Genomic DNA, 14622 nt, shown 5'->3' with positions numbered 1-14622 from the left:
GGGACAGGAGCACCTTAGCAGGGATTTCATTTTCCCGTTTCCAGAGGCGAGGTCCCCAATCAGGATGGAGACCAGCTCTCCTGTCCGGGCCCCAGGTCGCTGTGCAGAGAAACTGCTCTTGGGGCAGGATGGGCCTGGGGACGCAGCCTAAAGCTGATCCCGCTGTCGGAAGGGACCTCCAGGTGGGAGCTGGGCCGACATCCTTAGAGGCAGGTGTTCCGTACTTCTCCCTCATTTCCTGGCCTGCCTTCCTTGACAAAGCTCTGCAGTTCTAGGTGAGCACGTGCCCTGCTGCACAGTGCGCCCTGCGGCCTGACTCGACATCCCCACCTCCCCAAGAGCGTGTCCATGTGCCTGGGGATGCGCTCACACACACGAGTCACACACACGCTCACGTGCTCACACACACACACACACACACACACACACACACACACAGGCATGCACAGAATCGTATATAAGAGCCCCAGATGTTTTTTCTTCTCCCAGCTTCCATCTTCCTCGGAAGCACCCCGGTGTAGACCACGCAGCTCGCTGGTGCTGGAAACAGGTACCTCCTGTGCCCTGTCAGCTCACAGGTTGGATGTGGAGCACATCTTGCAGCACTGCTGGCCGTAGAAGTGGTGGCTGCACATCCCGTGCTGGGGCACCAGGGGGCACCAGTGGAAGCGGTCCTCGCAGAAGGCGTCTGAAAGCGAGCAGTCCCGAGTGAGACACCGTTCCAGCACCCCGTATCTGCTGCCACTGCCAATAACTCCAGAAAATCAAGGTAAATCTGTCCTTGCCCTGAAGCTGCTGAAGGAGGGCAGCTCCTCGGGTCAAATGCGCCATGTGGGTTCTACTGTTTTCACAAGACCTTTCTTGGAAGCTTCCCGCAAAGTTGAAATTTTCTGCTTTTTGCGCTAAACCCATCCACGTAACCACTCATCCACCCGAGGCGATGGGGCTTCTGTGGACTGGACTCCAATTGCTGAGTCCCTGATTGAGCCAGACCACTCATTCTCCTCCAGCCCCATTTTCTCTTCCAGAAACCTCGACAGATACACAGGGCGTGGTCCCCGCAAATACCTGAGGCACCGAGGGCGTGTGCACAGGGATGGCGTTTAGAGCGCATCCAAGGAAGAATCTGGGTTCTCCTTTACCTCGGGCGGAAAAGGCTGCTCTACTTAAAATCGGCTTCTCTGAATATAAAGAGCAGCAGTGAAGCAGGAGCATCTGATTTCCCAGCCGTCCGTGGCATTTCTGGGGAGGCGTGAGAAGCGAGGGGTCTGCTTCGTGGGCTATGTCATGGGAAAGCTGGGGGAGGAGATGGAGAGAGAACCGGGGAGCCGACACCAACCCCTCGACTTAGTGGGCGCCCCGCACCTGCTCAGCCCTCTCAGGAGACACTCCGGAAACGGGACAGACCCCCCGAAACGCCAAGGTCAAGCCGAGGGGCTCCGACACTCACCTTTCTTCTGTGCGATGGGGCAGAAGCGGGTGTTGCAGGCCTGGGAGGCCGCGGGCTTCTGGTGCGCGGAGCAGCCCACGGCCGGCCGGCGCCCCGCCAGGCACTGCACTGACCTCGTCTGCATGCCGCCTCCACAGCTGGCCGTGCACTGCGGGAAGCACAAGCAGGAGTCACCGGGGCCACCAGGTCCTTGGGTCAGCTGCTCTCGCAAGCTTCCCCCCCGCCCCCCAACAGGCTCCTCACGGTGGTCTGCCTCAACCAACCACTGTGGGTGGCTGAGCAGATTCCGGATTTTTCCCAGGTATGGACCCTGGGGAGAAGTGCCCAGAAGCCTGAATGTCCTTGAGTCATCAAGGGTCCGATGGACACCAAAAAGTGGCACACGCATCTGGGGATGCAGGCTGTGGGTCTCTCATGGAATGCCATCACCAAGCCAGCCCTTCTGGTGCCCCTGACCTGGAAAAGCTTGACAAACCAACTCCCCAGGAGTTGGCACTCAGCCCCTTCCAGACCCCAAGCGCAGGGACTCTGCGTGTCTGGAGGTTCCCCGGGCTCGTTCGCGTGCTCCCGGGAACTTTGTTTCCCGACGCCGAGGCCCCCGCGCTCTAAGGCACAGAGCACGGCGGGGCCAGAGTAGGAAGGAGAGGCTGGGTCAGACCATCCCTCACCAGCTGGCCGGGCGCACACCCCATAGACCACAGCAGTGGGTCCATCTGAGATCAACTGCCGGCAATAAACCAGGAGGGACGTGGGTGATCAGAGAGACAGAGGGGCCCAAACGTGTAGCAGTGAATATGCCCAAAAAGAAGGCGACTCGAGGTCTAGACGGAAGCATGTGAATTGTGCTCAGACAAGGCTGTGAGTTCAAGACAGTTAAGAATGTAAGCAATTAAAGGAGCACCTGCAAAATGCCGGGGTCAGAGAACGTTTTGGATATCCTGTGGATAAGCTAAATGGTTGCTTTAAAACACGAGGCTAAAGCCGTGCAGACTTAGGGACACACATGACTCAGGCTGCTGACAGCATGTACAGGTCCGTGTGCCAGGACCCCATTGGAGCAGCCCTGGGGCTGGTCTTCCACAGCAGAAACAGCCCACAGCCAGACGCTTGCCTGCAGCCAGATGTTCAGGACCCGCTGCAAACAGAGCCCGGAGAAGTGGCTTTGACATCCCCTGGGATAGGGACTCTGTGATGGAGTAAGTGAAACATCTCTATCTGCCCCTCGGGGGGAGAAAAGTTGGAAACAGAGAGTCCTGAAAACTCATAAGCTGAAGGAACTGTTCCTGCTTCTTGTTTTTGTCTTTAGGGAAAGGATGGCTGTGCCCCTGGAGAGAAAATCCAGGGCTTTAGCTGATAAGCATGTGGGTTTGGAACATTCTGTGAGGCTTACCCCTTCTCTTCAAAACCAATTTCAGCGAACGTCATCAATAGTTCAGTTTCAGTATATGACTGTGGCAGCCAGGAAAACAACAATGTTGTGGGCAGACTCACGTCTGATTCCTCAATCGTGAGGCCCATCCGCGATAGAGCTAGATGTTTCCCACTGCCTGTAACATCTTTCTGAACGTTCCGGCAGAGCCGCAATTCTGGCCTGGGTGCTTTGCACTCTGGTTCCAGCCCCTCCCTCAGCTGTCATTGTGGACTGAGAACTTACAGGGCTGCACTGCCACAGGGTTCCTAGGGTCTCTTTGGTCACATCTTCCTCTGTAGGTGATGAATGTCTCTGCCTTGTGAGTTGAGTTTCTTTCATCAGCAGCAGCAGAGGCAGAATTCCACTCTTGCTAAAGATGTTCTGCCTCAATGAGAAATCAAGAGATCTGGCCAGCATGTTGCATCACTTAAACAGCACCAAGTGGTTTGATTCTTTTTTCGTCATTGGTTGATTTATTCACAAAGAGGGATCCTCCTCCTCCTCTTACCAGGCACTGGTCTAGGCTCCAGACACGAGTGCTGAGCACAAGCAGCTCGCCCTTCCTCGGGGCACTTTCTAAAGCCGCTACTCAAAGCTTGGTTTCTGGACAAGCAGCCCTGGCAACAGCTGGGAGCCTGTCAACATCCCTGCCTCCCACCTTTGGACGCTGCCTCAGAATCTGCACCACCCCCAGATGATCTATAAGAACACCCAGTGTGAGAAGAACTGGTCTAGAGAGATTTTAAACTCCCCGTGGGAGACATTTTTTAGGAAAAAAACCTCCAACTTGCTCAACTTTTGTGTTTCTTCATGTAAACAGAAAGAACTAAGATGTTTGGCTGTAGATTTTGAAAATACTTTACATTGATAGAACCAGAGATAGAGCAGGAGAGGGAAGAAAAAGAAGGAATCTGAAAAAGTTTATTCACTTTTTTTGGTTTGTTTTCCCCAGGAAGGAAAAGCTATGCAAGTGGTTCAGCTATATCATAAACATAGTGGCCTCAAACTCAGCATGGAGTTTAGAAATCACATTCCAGATTTTTCACTGGATTTGCAGATGGGTTGATCCTAAGAATCTCTGTGCAGACTCCCAGGGTGGAGAGCGAGGGCCTGGGGCTGCAGGAGCAGCAGGTGTGGAGGACAAGTCACAGGACACAACACTGCTGGGAAAGGAATACTCGGTGGAAAGAGAGACCGGAGCTCAGATCTGAAGTCAAAGGCTACGTCTTCTTCCTCAGCTTCATGGGGCTTAGCCTGAGCGTCTCAGGCCATTGCTCGTACTGATGGCAGGAGAGGCGGCCACCGTGCCGGGTGCTGATGGTGTCCTGCACCTGCTCTCTGACCTGCAGAGTGACAGCTGCTGTCGCCCTCTGTCCAGAACCCCTGCTGCTGGAGACACCCTCCACACCAGTGGCTCTCAAGCTCGAATGCGTGTCCGAATGAACCACAGGACTCAGCAAAGCAGAATGCTGGGGCCCAGGACCAAAGCTTGAACACCAGCAGCTCTGGGCTGGGCCCGAGAACCTGCATGTGTAGCCACGCTGCTACGGGTCGGGACATACCCGGAGAACTGCTCTCCAGTGAGTGACCGGAACCACACCGGCAAGAGCACCTTCCTCTTCTATTTTCAGAACTGACTTCAGTCACATTCAATCTAACAAAACTCGCACGTCAAGCTGACCTGCAGCTTGACTGCAAACAAGTAAATGAGCACCTGAGACTTTCCCCCGCGTGGCCCTGGCAGTCACTGTCATCTTCAGTCCATGGACTCTCCCCCCCGCACCCTGCTCACTTCTGTTCACCTTCCAGGGCCTCAGTCTGAATGTCCCTGAGCCAGAAAATGTGGATGACTCCCACTCTGTGGGTGGGTGGGTAGTTCTGTGTCTGTTTGCTGAGGGGAGAGGGGGTCCCTCCAGACTCTGGGGCGTGTGGCTTCAGGGTACAGAGCAGGGACATCACCACTGAAGAGCTGGGCATGGGCTGCTCACCCCATTGCTGGGGCCCCGGGGCCTTAAGCCCCCTCCTGTTGCCTCTGGCCCTTCACCCCCACATGCTGCTGCTGGTGACAGGGCCTGAGACCAGGGCTCTGTCCAAGAACCAAGGAACCAGATGGAGAAAAACGTCGAGGCAGGATTCCATGGGATGGCCCCCTGAGGTCTAGCAATGAGGGTCTTCTTGTCATTCTAGAATTAAACGGCCTTCTGGAGGGTGATGCATGCCCGTCCTCACCTGGACCTCATGCAGACCAGCACACTCTGCTCTGAAAGGGCCCCTGTAGGTTGACCAGTCCTGCACCCTTCCAGGGAGTCTCAGGGAAGGCATCTACTCAGACAGACTCTACGGACATTGACATGCTGAAAGACCTCTCCCTTCGGATGTTCTCTGTGTGCCCTGACCCCTCGGCAATCCCCGTGTTCCTAGGAGGATTGACCACCCCTGTATAAGAGGCACTGCATAACCTCTGACTGGAGAAATGGGGGAATTGATGATTACTCTTAGTCATTATCAAAAAAACCCAAAGATACATTTTAAAATAATAACATTTGCCTCTGGGTTTGTTTTAAATTAGAGCGACTACTCTTGTTTATGTTATTGGTCTTCATGGAAAAATGCTAGTGAAGGCGATGTGTGAGAGCTCTAAGTCCTGATTGATGTTCTACGTGGTCTTAGTCTAAGGTAACCGTCCACCTGTCACATTCACAGGAACCTGTAAAACCACGGGGCTTCTTCCAGGGCAAAGTTCATCTCTCAAATGCATGGACACTTAGTAAACAAATGCATGTTAACTGCAGACAGCCAGAGGTCTCACACCTTCATCTTCCTTCTGGGAAGCCTCTACAGAGGCGGGAGGGGGGCAGTTTCTTCCCTTATTTATCACTTTCGTGGACCTCTCCAAGTTTGGAGCTTCAGCCACCATAACTTCTCCCAGAGACCAAATGTCTACTCAGTCAGGATGGGACCACACACACAATTTCTGCTCTAAACGTAGACGGGGCTGTGTATTTTTGTACGAATTCAATTGGTTACAGGCAGACTCCCTCCAGCTCAGGCGACCTTATCCATCAATGTCAACAAAACGGTTCCTGTTTTCCTGTGCACCCTCATAATTAGAAGAGGATGAGAGCAAATTATTAGAGGTGGGCGAATGGGTCAAGGGTGCAGGGCAGCCCTCTGTGATGGACTGACCACACTCATCCAGACCAAGCCTGCTGAAGTCTCCACATGTTCTGTGTGGGCCCATGTGTGTGTGTTCACGTGTATGTCCATATGTGTGAGTCTGTGTATGTGTGTGTGTGTTTGATACATTGTTGCAGTCATAGTTGCCCAGATGGAAAACCCTATCGATGACGTCTGGGACATGGCTCTTTGCCCCTGAGAGCCCAAGGGTCTCCACATCAACTTGTGCACAGTCCTGGTGAGGAACCCCAGAACGAGACAGGGCCCCGGCACTCCAGCGCTGAGAACACACCCAGTCTCTGTCATGTAGAGTCAGACACAGTCCAGCAGGTGTTCGTACTTAAGCCTTTTCAAGACCAGGTCAGCGTGTGATCCACCGGATGCTAAGCCCAAACGACCCAAACGAATGAAGTCAGTCCTGCCAGACGACGTACTACTAACCAAAATGATAAGCTGGGCCATTGAGACCAATAGAAACTCTCCTGGTCAAATAACAGAATCCGCCACCTTCCTGCTGTCACAGGAATAACCTGTCTGCGGGCAAAACTGAGCCAGGCGCTGGCCACGCATTTCCGTCCCACAATTTCCCACGATGGCAGGGCACAGAGCTTTGGGTACAAGAGCTCATGGCAAACATCGCCTTTGAGTTATTACTCCCCAAAGTTACGGACTCGGAATGTAACAGATGAGTCACACCGGATAAGATCTTCAAGCAGCTTATGATAAAAATGACTTATTAGACAGACAGCTTGAATATTTCAGGCTGGTGAAAACTATGCAAGATGTATTTTTAGGTTTTAGGTTTTGGGTTAAAGTAAATAAGGATAAACCTTGTTTTTCTTTTTCTAAATTTGCCTGAAGTCTCTGAATTGAGCAGAGTGAATACTGGCCTGATTCAGTCTCAGGAGCCTCAGTCTCCCCACGGACAGAGGGACCATGGTCTTGGGATCCACCTGTACTTGCCTCTGACTCACATTCTCAAAAAGACAGAGAAAGCGAAGCATCTGCCTCAGAAACAACTCGCCTCAGCTTCTTAGCTCATCCATCCCTTCACCTTGCTGGAAAGCCTGTGCACTCAGAGGAAAATAGAAGGGAAACGTGTGTAGCAAGTGATACTTTTGACCTACTTAAAAACAGCAAATGCTTGAAAAGGATGTGGTTCAAAGGTCCCCTGGTCCAATATTCTAAATTAAACAAATTATAATTTAAATACCATTTGGGGAGGAGTTCATATATTTGTAAATGAAAAAGCAACATCGAGTTTGAAGATAAGAGGAACCAAGCAAAGCAAGAACACAGCTAGAGGGCAGTGCATACAGTGGGTGGAAGGTCTTTCTGCCTCTTCCGCTCCAAGGACTGAGGGATGGTTTCCTTGTTCAGAGCTCAGAGTTTGGGACCAGGAATGTGGCAGAGGCACCAGAGGGACGGCAATGGCCGGGCTGGGATGTTGCGATTTCTAGAGAAGATTATTGATTACCAGCCAATCCTGGGCTCACATACACAGCAGAGCTCCAACAGAATGAATTGGGGCTTCATTTGGGGGGATTTTAAAATGGTTTTATTCTAGTAAAATTTTAGCTAATACTGAAAAAAATTCCGTAGTGGATTAATTTGGTTCCAATATATATTTCCGTTTGTTTCCTTTGGCCTTAGATAAAAATCATAATTCTGTGTGATTTTTGCTCTGTCAAACTTGTTCATTTCAGGTTTGCATTCAGGGTTGAGTTTACGTCAGAAGATTGTTCAATAGAATTGTGGGTGGCGGGCACACATGAGGGAGAGTGAGTGCCATGCTTGGGGACCCCGGTCTGTGGGGAATCAGGAGAGCTGAGAGTGAAAGAGCCCACCGCCTGTCACCTCTTGGCCATTCCTGGATCAGGGGACTGTGGGTCACAGAGCCTTGAGGTCTCCCCTCTGAGATTCACATTCCTCCTTCTGGAGAAACCCCTGTGCTGGCGGACACCATGGTACTGTCGGATTCAGCTGCTGTAGCTCACATGCCCACTGTCCTCAGACTGCAAGCTGGGCTAAGAGGAATGTGAAGGAACTTAAGACACAGCCCTTGCTGCTGGGAGTCACCCTTGGGGGGTCAGGAGGAAACATGATGGGACAAGGACACAACTGAAAATGAGCAGCACCCTGCAGGGCCTTCCTGGGGACAGACACCCCCAGTGTCCCCCACCTCTTGTTTGTAGAAAAGCTTTAACCTCCTAGGCCTTCCCCAAGTACCAAAAATTAAAATTTAATCAGAGAAGTTAAAAAATGCTGAAACAAAGGAAAACAGTCCAGTAATACAAAATAATAGTTTAGCCATAAAACAAAGTCAAGGACCTTTGGTTCCTCCTCAAGGGCTACAGATAACATCCTGAGCCATGTCCTTGTGTTGTTTTGCAGACACTGAAACCCCACCAGAGAAAGTCAACTGCATGCTGACCACCAACCAGCACATAGAGCCCATACCGGTTGGGGCCAGAAAATCGGCAACTGAGATTCCTGAAATACCACCCTGTTACCTCACCATCAACCAATCAGGGAACTGTGAACAAGCTGATCAAGTACCCCGTAACCCTCTCCCTCAGTCTTTAAAAACCCTTTCCTGAAAGCTGTCAGGGAGTTTAGGTCTTTTTGAGGCTGTTCTCCTTGCTTGGTGCCTGCAGTAAACATTGTACCTTCCTTCACCACAAAATGGTGTCAGTAGATTGGCTTTGCTGTGCATTGGGCAAGCAGACCCAGGCTAGATTCAGTAACACCAATAACAACCATGTTAGATGCTCAGGGCTGCTGGAACAAATGACCACAAGCTGGGGGGCTTGAAACAGCAGAAACAACTCTCTCAGTTCAGGAGGCCAGAAGTATAAAATCAAGACATTGGCAGAAGGAGCAAGTTCCATCTCTTCTGGAGGTCCTAAGGGGGAATCTGCTCATCCTTTTCCAGAGTCTGGCGGCTGCCGGCAATCCTGGGTGTTCTTGGGCCCATAGCTGCATCAATGTGACCTCTGCCTCTATTATCACATGACCTTTCCCCTGTGTGTCCTATAAGGACATTGGTCATTGGGTTAGGGTTCGCCCAAATCCAGAATGACCTCATCTTAGCTAATTAAACCTGCAAACTTCCTATTTCTGAATAAGATCGCATTTTGAGGTCCTGGGTGGACATGAGTTTTGGGGACACTGTTCACGGCAAGACACAGGACATGCCCAGGAGGCAGGGTGTGGTGTCCCTTCTGAGAGGAGCCTCGCACAGCGGCTGTCATGGTGCAGGGGCCTGAGGAAAGGGATTTTGCATCAGGAGGGGGGTTGAAGACGAGTCCCCGAGGCCAGGAAATACGTAAGGAGACTCAGATGGAGGGAGAGCTGGTCAAAGTCTGACCCCACTGGTCCCGTCTGGCTAAGCACTGTGGTTGCACCAGTCGCTCCTCCTGCCCGGCCCCTGGCTGGCACTGATCTCCACACAGAACACTGATGTCCTTTCCAGGACAGGTGGTGCAGACGAGCGTGTGTTGCCTGGGATGTGGCCTGCCCCACTGGCAGATCAATAACAGTAATTGTTCAGTCCTTAGTAAAGCTTACCCAGATCAACACTGGTTACACATTTCTGTGGAGCTGGGGACCCAGCAGCCTGCTTCTTTAGGAGCTGGTCTGGCCACATTCCCGATGCTTCCTCTGGGAGCTTTCCTCCCTCATCCCATCAGGTACACAGACTTGGGGAGATCCTCAGTGACTAGAAACACATGTGCACGGGCTTCTCCTTGCGGTGGCTTCTCTTGCTGCAGAGCACGGGCTCTAGGCACGCGGGCTTCAGTAGTTGCGGCTCGTGGGCTCAGTAGTTGTGACTCGCGGGCTCTAGAGTGCAGGCTTAGTAGTTGTGGCACACGGGCTTATTTGCTCTGCGGCATGTGGGATCTTCCCAGGCCAGGGCTCGAACCCGTGTCCCCTGAATTTGCAGGTGGATTCTTAACCACTGCACCACCAGGGAAGCCCCCCTGAGTCACTCATTGAATTTGTTTTTCATTTAGAATTCCATATTTAGCAAATATTCTGTGAGTACTCTGTATGGGCTCGGTGCCCTGGTAGGCACTGGGGACTGTATATATAAAATGTACATATATGTATGCATGTATGTATCTACCCACCTGTCAGTGTGTAGGATACACAGTAAAACACTTAGCAGGACACTTGCCACAAAGTGATCTCTGGGTAAATACCAGTCGGGATGGTTGTTTTGTGACTATCTGCTTTCGAGCAGCTCACATCCAGCCGGAACCTCTCCACCCAGGCCAGCCACCAACACTGAGCAGGGGCTCTGCTCGCCCTCCCTTCACCCCTACCTGAGACCAGGGCGAGGCAAACCAGTCGGCCTGTGGGGAGCCTGCAGCCGCGAACAGGGGGTGCTTAGGGCAGGGGAATGGGGCGCAGATGCGTTCCAGCTCCAGGTGGGGCTGCGGTAGGTGCAAGCACTTCTTCGGGGCCAGCTCGCGGTACTTCCCAGAACTGTACTTCTCAGCACATTTGAAGAATCTTTTCTGTGTTCCTCTTTCACACGTAACAGAGCACTGAAAAGAAAAGACAACAAAGGATGCGGGTGAAAGGTATTTCTCCTGTGGTGGCTGTCTCTTCTACAAAATCATTGAGTCAAGAAGCCTCCTGGTTATATCAGCTTGACCGTTTTCCTAAGTATAAATGGTCAGTGGAATACATGGGACCTTGGCATGTTAAAAAGGTGTTACAGTATCTGCCATAAAAAGGAAGACCTTGTGGTCACAGTGGTCTAGCACTGGGGGCATGAGTTGGGGCAGGGCAATCAGAAACCGTGAAGAGAGTAATTCTGGAGCTACTGCTTCACTGGGAAATTGAAATGTTGGGCTGGACCTGACACCAGAATGCACTGAAATGTAATAGCTCCATGGATTCACACCACCCAACTGCAGCGTGATGCTGGCCCCTAAAGCAGGGGCAGGCAGGGGAAACCCAGGGCTCACAGTCATCCTCAGAAAGTCGAGTGCTGCCCTGAAGACAGCGAGCACAGACAGCAAACCTATTCGGTCCCACGGTGATGTGCTCTGAGCCTGAGCTGTCACTGCAGCCAGACCTTCTAGCATGGGCGGTGGGACTCTGGGCAAATCTGTGGCCAGGCAGAGGCTGCAGACACCTGCCACAGAGGGATGACAGAGAAGACCAAAAGGTCAGCTCGGAGGTCACGGGGAAGGTCCCAGTGGCTGGCATTGCTGCCCTGGGCTGACATTTCCGCAGATCACATAAGTGGAGGAGCCCAGATGCCTGGGTTCTGGCCTCACACTCATGTTCAGACCTGGCTTACAGGTGTGCTCAGTGTGTCCTGATGCCAGGAATGAGCTGGAGGACTCTTCCCAGGGCCTTGCAGGGGCCATGCCTAAGAGAGAAGTTCTGGGAGGTGTGTGTGTGTGTGTGTGTGTGTGTGTGTGTGTGTGTGTGTGTGTGTGTGTGTGTGTGTGTGTGTGTGTGTGTATGCACCCGTATGTGTTATACATTCAGTGCAAGGGCTTCCCAGGGGGACACCTCCAGGACACAGCCCAAGTTGCTTCCTTCCTAAGGACTTAGCCTCTGGGGATATGCACAGAAACAAAAGTCTTCTAATGACAACGCGATTCAGTCCTAGAGACTCTGATGTTCCCAGGTCCCAGGAGACAGAGGACCAGGAATTCTACCTTAGCAGAAACAGGCTTTATCCAAGAGTGATGATGTTTTTAGTTTTCAGTGGCAAACGGAAGTGTCGTCTCACCCGGGTTAAATGCCCTGCTCGGCACACCATCCCTTTATTGATTCATTTCTCCCTCCTGAGCAGGTTGCCAGTGGAGGTGTGGGTACGGGGGCTGTGGCCCCGAGTCTGCCCCTGAGGGCGCGGGATCCGGGAGCTGGGGCCTTTCTCTTCATGTCCGCTATAGAAAGGCAGCCCCGCAGCTGGGATCACAGGCGAGCTCCCGAGGGTGGCGGCGGCTGCTGCTCTCTGGGCGGCTGGCTTTCTGATGTCCGCTGTGCTTTACTGACTCCTGTGCCCCTGAGTGATGCACACCTCTCTGAAGGAGCCTCTCACAGGCCGCTCAGGCAACCCTTGGGCTCGCTGCGCCCGGGCAGGGGGCTGGCATGGCCTCCCGATGTCCCCTCCCGGGCACGGGGGTGGGCAGCTCTGTCTGCTCCCCAGCAGGATGTCCGGCCCCAACTTGGGCCAAAGCGAGGCACAAAACCTTTAACACTCCAAACTCGAGTTTCCAAATGTTGGTCTCAGAGAAGCAGGGTTTGGGACAGTCCCCCGACAGTGCAGATCAGGGGCTTCCCAGCCTTCAGCAGCACAAGGCATTGAGCAAACCCAACACAAGCAGTCTCTTCCCCAAATGAGAAGCCTGCCTATGTACATTCCTCTCAGGGAACGGGTCCTCTGTCTCCTGAGGTCATCCACCTGCTCTACTGCCTAAGCATGGCCAGAGAAGTGGCTGCAGGTGTTCTGGGGTGCAGTGGGTGCCCCCACCCCATGGTCAGCGCAATGAACACCCCTCCCCTCACACCTGCACCTGTTCACCCACTCAATCGCTGCTCAACACGAGGGAGTGATGAGCGTGTGGATGACCTGGGTGAGGTACGCCAGGGATGTGATGAGAAAGCCGGACACTCCAACGAGTGCGTGCCAGGAGGGAGGACTGAATACTGGACTATGGGCAGGGATCAGAGACTCGGGGGAAGAAGAAGCAGAGGAGAAGTGGAAGCAGAGAGACCAGATGAGAGGCAGCCCCAAGGCAGGAGCTGGTCGACCCAGTTTCATCTGGACCTGGTGCACCCACCTGGGACCTGGAGCACCTACCTGGACCAGTGCACCCACCTGGGACCTGGCACACTTACCTGGGATCAGTGCACCCAACTGGGATCAGTGAACCCAACTGGGGCCACTGCACCCACCTGGGACCAAATGCACCTACCTGGGGCCAGTGCACCTACCTGGGACCAGTGTACGTACCTGGAACTAATGCACCTGCCTGGAACTAGTGCACCTGCCTGGGACCAGGTACACCCACCTGGGATCAGTGCAGCTACCTGGGACCAGTGCACCTACCTGGGGCCAGTGCAATTACCTGGGACTAGTGCAACCCCTTCGGATCAGTGCACGTACCTGGGACCAGGTACACCCACCTGGGACCAGTGCACCCACCTGGGATCAGTGCAGCTACCTGGGACCAGTGCACCTACCTCAAACTAGTGCACCTGCCTGGGACTAGTGCACCTGCCTTGGACCAGGTACACCCACCTGGGACCCGGCGCACCTACCTGGAATCAGGTGCACCTATCTGGGACCAGTGCACCTACCTGGAATCAGTGCACCCACCTGGGATCAGTGCACCCACCTGGGATCAGTGCACCCAAGTGGGACCAGTGCACCCACCTGGGACCAGTGCACCCACCTGGGACCAGGAGGACACAAGCCACTGCAGCTTCTTGTGCTTGTGGCAGCGCCTGAGCAGACAGGCCTCGTGAGTCCTGGGCTTGGGCTCCGAGGTGCAGACAGCGTCGGGCAGCAGCTGCGCCCTGGCCGAGGGGTTGGTGCTCTTACAGGCCACGGACCTCTTCCTCCACCCCTTCCCGCAGGTTCGAGAGCACTGCACGGGAAGAGCGCGTCAGCTCCTTCAAGGCCTGGTAAGACTCCAGCCCCACGTTGCCTAGGAGGGGCCCCGCCGTCCCCGTACGCTGGCCCTGCCCCATTACCTCCGCCCAGGGCCCGGCGCTCCACGCGGGTGGGCAGCTCTGAGGCTGGCAGGCCTGTCGGCTGGAGGGCATGGGCTGCGGACACAGACTGGCGGAGACCCGCTCCGATTTGTAGTGTGCCCGCCGCGTGCACTGTACGGGCCGGCTCTGGGTGCCTCCACTGCACGTCCGGCTGCAGGTGCTCCAGTTCCCCACGGACCACCTGGGGGACAGAGAGACCCACAGTGAGGGACAGTGCCAGCTCTCCAGAGCGGAGGGCCGTGTCTGTGCAGGCATCGACCTGCATCATTTCCCACCTACTGTCTATAGGTGCACAGTTATTTTCAGTTGCCAGGCAGTCTCCCTGAGCCCCTACCCCTTCTAACTTCCACGATTAGCATTCCTGGTGGTCATGCTTCCCCTCCCTTGGCTTTCGGGTTCACTTGTACTTGGAAATAACTCCCCTCAACAGTGTGTTGGTTCCCTTTTTTCTAAAGAAAGTTTTTTTCTTTAGAAAACTTTTTTCTAAAGAAAATTTCAAACTTGTACAAAAATAAAGGCCCTCCGTGTCCACTCAGCTCCAAAGATGATCAGTTTATGCCCCCATCCCTATAGCATTTTGAAGCAAATTCTAGACATATTAATATTTCAATTCACATCTCTAAAAGATAAGGAGTCTTAGATTTTTCAACATAACCACAATGCCATGGTGACATCTAAAATTTTTAACGATAATCCCCATTAAATATTCAGCGTTCCATTCCCAAGTATGTCGTCAATGTCAAAATTTCATCGCTCGTCAGAGTCAGAATCTGAATAAAGCTCATAGTTTGCAATTGGTTGATGTGTCTTTCTTCTCTTTTAGTCTGTAGGTTCT

At 53.2% G+C, this 14622-nt stretch overlaps 1 protein-coding gene across 2 annotated transcripts in view; it reads right to left on the bottom strand.

The window, feature by feature from the left end:
* Positions 1–572: 572 nt before the first annotated feature.
* ADAMTS16 (ADAM metallopeptidase with thrombospondin type 1 motif 16) overlaps positions 573–14622 on the bottom strand; it is a gene marked incomplete at both ends in the record, with an annotated part of 155104 nt that continues 141054 nt past the window's right edge. For both annotated transcript variants that reach the window (XM_079915264.1, XM_079915265.1), the window contains 5 exons: positions 573–688; positions 1451–1598; positions 10367–10591; positions 13466–13660; positions 13767–13968. In XM_079915264.1, coding sequence (XP_079771390.1) covers positions 573–688; positions 1451–1598; positions 10367–10591; positions 13466–13660; positions 13767–13968 — 886 coding nt within the window. The remainder of the gene's footprint in view (positions 689–1450; positions 1599–10366; positions 10592–13465; positions 13661–13766; positions 13969–14622) is intronic.

Source organism: Stenella coeruleoalba (genome assembly GCF_951394435.1).
Source record: "Stenella coeruleoalba genome assembly, chromosome: 3".
Lineage (NCBI taxonomy): Eukaryota > Metazoa > Chordata > Mammalia > Artiodactyla > Delphinidae > Stenella > Stenella coeruleoalba.
This window is presented reverse-complemented; position numbering and strand designations above follow the sequence as displayed.